Source organism: Buceros rhinoceros, unplaced genomic scaffold (assembly GCF_000710305.1).
Source record: "Buceros rhinoceros silvestris isolate BGI_N320 unplaced genomic scaffold, ASM71030v1 scaffold24438, whole genome shotgun sequence".
Lineage (NCBI taxonomy): Eukaryota > Metazoa > Chordata > Aves > Bucerotiformes > Bucerotidae > Buceros > Buceros rhinoceros.
In genome coordinates this window covers 27,983-32,234 of record NW_010425580.1, presented here as the reverse complement: position 1 = coordinate 32,234, position 4,252 = coordinate 27,983, and the positions used below count along the sequence as shown (strand labels likewise).

The following is a 4,252-nucleotide window of genomic DNA, read 5'->3' as shown; positions in this document are numbered from 1 at the left end:
TACAGCTCCAGAATTTGACAGTATTAATCTACAGTGTAATAGTCACCGTGTGCCATTTCTGGGGCTGTGTTGTGGATTTTTCAGATCACTGCACAGTGTTAAGCTGGTATATGAAAGTAATTTCAAACGCTCAAGATGAAAGAACTCAAGGATCAGGCACTCTGTGTGCTAATAGGATCCTGCGCCAGGGTCATCAGCCCAGAACTCTGCTACAAATAGAGCATCACTGCGTCACAGCCCATGCAGGCCAGCCTCCGCCCTTTCACCAGTCGCTTCTCTGCACCTTTCACTGAGCAATTGAATTGTTGACAGTTTTGGGTTCCTTACAAGTTCCCATGTACCTGCTTTGAGAGTCCCCTGAATGCCAGCCCTGTGCATGTTGTCACTTTCCTGGTAGCTTTCTCTTTTATGTCACAGACGAAGTCACACAAGTTGTAACCTTTCCAAACCGCTATCAGCAATTTAGACTCAAGTTTCCTGTCTGATGCTACCTGCACTGTTCTCTTCAGGCGAAGATGAAATAATGTGTTTGTCCCATTGAAGCCAGTGGGCCTGTAATGTCTTTACAGAGGTTCAGTTCCCTCGCACTTCTTGTGGTGCCTGTTGTTCCATTTGGTATAAATAATTCCCCGGTCAGGTATGGTGCTTTCTAGCTTTATCTTATTTTTTTTTATGCGAACTTCAACACATTTTTTTATGTGAACTTCAACACATTGTGAGTTAAAGTGAGCATTAGGAATGGAATAGCATGAGGTCTGCCCCTCTTCAGGAAGAAAAACCCTAAAAAACCCCCTTGGTGTGCAAGAAGGTCAAACGTGCGCTATGTGAACTTGTTAAACACATTTATTGAGTTCTTGATAGTAACCAAACACAGTGAATGACCATTATAAACAAGAAAAAAGGCATTTGCTTTTACTTAGTTCCTGCTTTATCTGTAAAGAAAAGAGATCCCTTTCCACCACCAATTTACAGGATTGAATTTGTCCAAACGATTGATTCAGCAGGGATAATAGCAATTTTAAATGGAGATGTTTCAACTGTTTTCTGCTTCTGAGCCCACCTCCTGTTAATGATAGACCACAAAGTGGAGTTAAAGTTAACTAGCTTTAAGTGTGTTCCCAACTGCCATTAACTCCAACTGGCTGCAAATAAAGTAACAAAAAAATAAAAAACAAAAACCCACAAATAATGCAGCCACAGGTAGTAGTAGAGGCTTATTTCAGAAAGAAAAAAAAAGCAAGTTTACTAAATTAATTTGTTAAACACATTTATTGAGTTGTTAATAGTAACCAACACAACGTATGACCTGTTGTAAAACAAGAAACAGAAAATGGATCAATTCTGATTTTGGCAAATCCTACTACAGATATGTGACAAAGAGGGAAATATTTCAATTTCCTTTATATTCTGCAGTGATATATTTACAAGACTTATCTCTGTCTGTCCCCTTTTTAAGTAAACGAACAGAAAGATCATAACCTAGAAATAAGTTTCCTCTACAGTCGTCTTGTTCTGTCTTGTCAGTATCCATTAATGAGAGTGAAATAATGAGCTTTCCAAGGATTACTTGGCACACAGAACACAACTCCACTTTGATGCTGTACTGAGCCACCTGTTTTCTTTTTTTTTTTTTTTTTTTTTATTTTGAGGGGGGGGGGAAAAGCCCCCCTTTTAGGCTGTTCTGAGCCCCCTGTTTTTTTTTTTTTTTTTTTTTTTTTTAATTTGAGGGAGGGGGGAAAAGAGGAAGAATTTCATATGTACAAAGGCTGAAAAGTCTTTCTTTGTGAAGCTAAATTAGTTCAGGAAAACTGTATCAAAATTGTAATCACATTTACTGTCTTTTTACTTTTTAATTACCACCGATCATACGAATGAATTTTTAGCTGTTTCCAACAAGGCAGCTCTTTTCCTACAGCGCGTTTGCACGTGCTATCGTGAACCCAAAGAGAGGGAGGTTGGGCGCATTCTAGATTACGTCAATTCACAGTAGTAGCATTCCACTGAGGCTGTGGGTTCTGCCCGCTCTGTCTTACTTGAGGAGCCATTCATTTACTGAAAGGAAACAAAACAAAACCAATTATGATTTAATAAACTCTAAGTGTGAAGCTGGCTGGATTAAACACTGTATCAGGAACTTGAAAAAGCCGGGAGGTTCGGTTTCCTCCTCTCTGTAACAGTCTGGATGACTGTTTGTTTGCAGTATTGCAACTCGGTCATCTGCCTTCTTGCTGAAAACGTGCTGCTTTCCCACCCTTCGGGAGTGCTCCGCCGTAACCGTAACGTTACTGGTAAGAAGGCGCGTTTTCACCATTGTTGCAGGTGTTATGGTGTGTGCGTAGGCTAAACGATGCTGAAGACACATTACAGCTCGGTGGTGAGCCCCCGGCTGCGGCGCTGTAAGACTCTACTGGGTTCGTTCATTTGTTTAACACCCATTGTGTAATACAACACGTTCCACTTCGGGCGTTTGTTATGCTGGTGCACCTCCAAAGTGAAATTTATTCTTTTGTTTGAGATCAGTTGTCATCAACACTAGCTCATTCGCTCCACCCCCCACCCCCATCCCCCATTTTTTTTCCCCCAAGGTGGGTAAAACAGAGCAAAATGTACTTTGTGAGAAGACTTTAAAATGAGGCTATAAAACTGAAGGCCCGTCCTATCTGCTTTAAAAAAAATACTGGATATCCCAGGCTGCTTTTTGTCATGGTTTTCCTGCGTGTTTCTGTGCGAGTTTCCTCAGCCATTTCAAATACGTAATGTTTGACTTATCCTCCTAGTCCCCCAGACCTGAACTTTCATCTGGTTTTATTTGTATGCTTTGTTATGCACTTGGATTTCTAAAAAAATAAAAAGTTCAGTATAAGCATAGGAAGGATTATTCTGGAGGTAGAACGTACCTCTATACTGTAGTTTCTGTGCTCTATTGTTTGGACAATCTTTTCCCTGTAAACTAAAGTTGATATTAGTTCGGATACATCGATTGTTGAGAGGCTGGACTGGTCTGAAATTGTCGCTCATGCTCAGAAATATCTGTGATGGCTGATTCTGGCTTAGCAGTCGTAAAGAATGCATCTATACAAAACACAAACCAAGGATTTTTAGTAATGGCCTTTCCTGGAAGGAAACAACATACAACGCTATTAAAGAGACTATCTAATAAATGAAAGTTACACGGAATTTCAGTGATTTATACTAGAGGTGGGTTGGAAGAGTTAACTTGGAGTTAAAACCATTCCTTCTGTGGTTCTCTGTTTCTGAGCCCCATTTTAAATGAAAGTAACTTGTTTTGTATGGAGTAAATGAAAATGGTATGTGATGTCCTTGGCTGATCGGGGAGCGAACAGAATCCACAGTACTGGAAGGCAGCAGCTGGTGCATAGAAAATGAACTTGATGAGTACAAGAGCTAAAATCCTAAGTTTTGTAGCTATTAGTGTAGCTTTCAGTTGAGAAGAGGCAGTTTGGACGATGGTACTCGAGAACCAAGTATGGCCAGTCAGCGTGGAACAGGTAATTGACACTCGGGCTGCTGAAGTAATGAAATTAATGGTGTTAAAAAGTGGAATCCTCTCTGTATTGACAGGTCTGTCTCAACACCGTGTGTACTGTGTCTGTAGTGTCCTTAGGGTAGACTATGGACACCTTTGGAGAGGGCTTTATGGGTCAGCAGAGACTGAAGTACGGAACCATCCAGGATTTTCAGTGTGCCCAGTAGTGGCTGGGTGCAAACTACAAGCAGACAGCAATGGTTCTTAAGATACCTGCTAAAAGCATGTTAATTGGTTCAAGTCAACCCAAACCCTTCAAACTTTGTATAGGAAACTGGAAAGGGGAGGAAAAAAAGAAAACACAAAGCAGCTGCAATTTGTAAATCAAACCCTCAAAATATTTTGGTTCAAAAATACCCAAAGAAAGTATTTCCCATGTCAGCGTACAATTTACGGGGTTTGATTGTGGCATTTAATGATGGAATGGGGCATCCAGTAGCCGGGTTTTACATTTTAAAAATCTTTAACGGATTCCAGAGAAAAAGCCCTGGAGCTGCGCATTACTTTTTCAGTCTGAGTACACAATGTAATTAGTAAGTATTCCATGAAATCAATTTGCAGCACTAATCGTGGAGGATGTAAGTCACCAGTAAAGCTTGACAAGGAGCATCATGAGACTGTAACCAGTAGGTACTAGCGCAGACTCTAGAAATATTCTAATTCTTGTGTTGTATGTTAACGTCTTAACTAAAAATGTTGCTTGTA

The 4,252-nt window shown here is 40.4% G+C and overlaps 1 protein-coding gene across 1 annotated transcript in view; it reads right to left on the bottom strand.

The window, feature by feature from the left end:
- Window positions 1–1,780: 1,780 nt before the first annotated feature.
- The window catches only part of LOC104497904 (carbonic anhydrase-related protein 10-like), a 14,763-nt gene continuing 12,291 nt past the window's right edge, over window positions 1,781–4,252 (bottom strand). The window contains exons 5-6 of the mRNA XM_010141209.1: window positions 2,898–3,072; window positions 1,781–2,052 (exon numbers count right to left, since the gene is read on the bottom strand). Coding sequence (XP_010139511.1) covers window positions 2,030–2,052; window positions 2,898–3,072 — 198 coding nt within the window. The 3' untranslated portion in view covers window positions 1,781–2,029. The remainder of the gene's footprint in view (window positions 2,053–2,897; window positions 3,073–4,252) is intronic.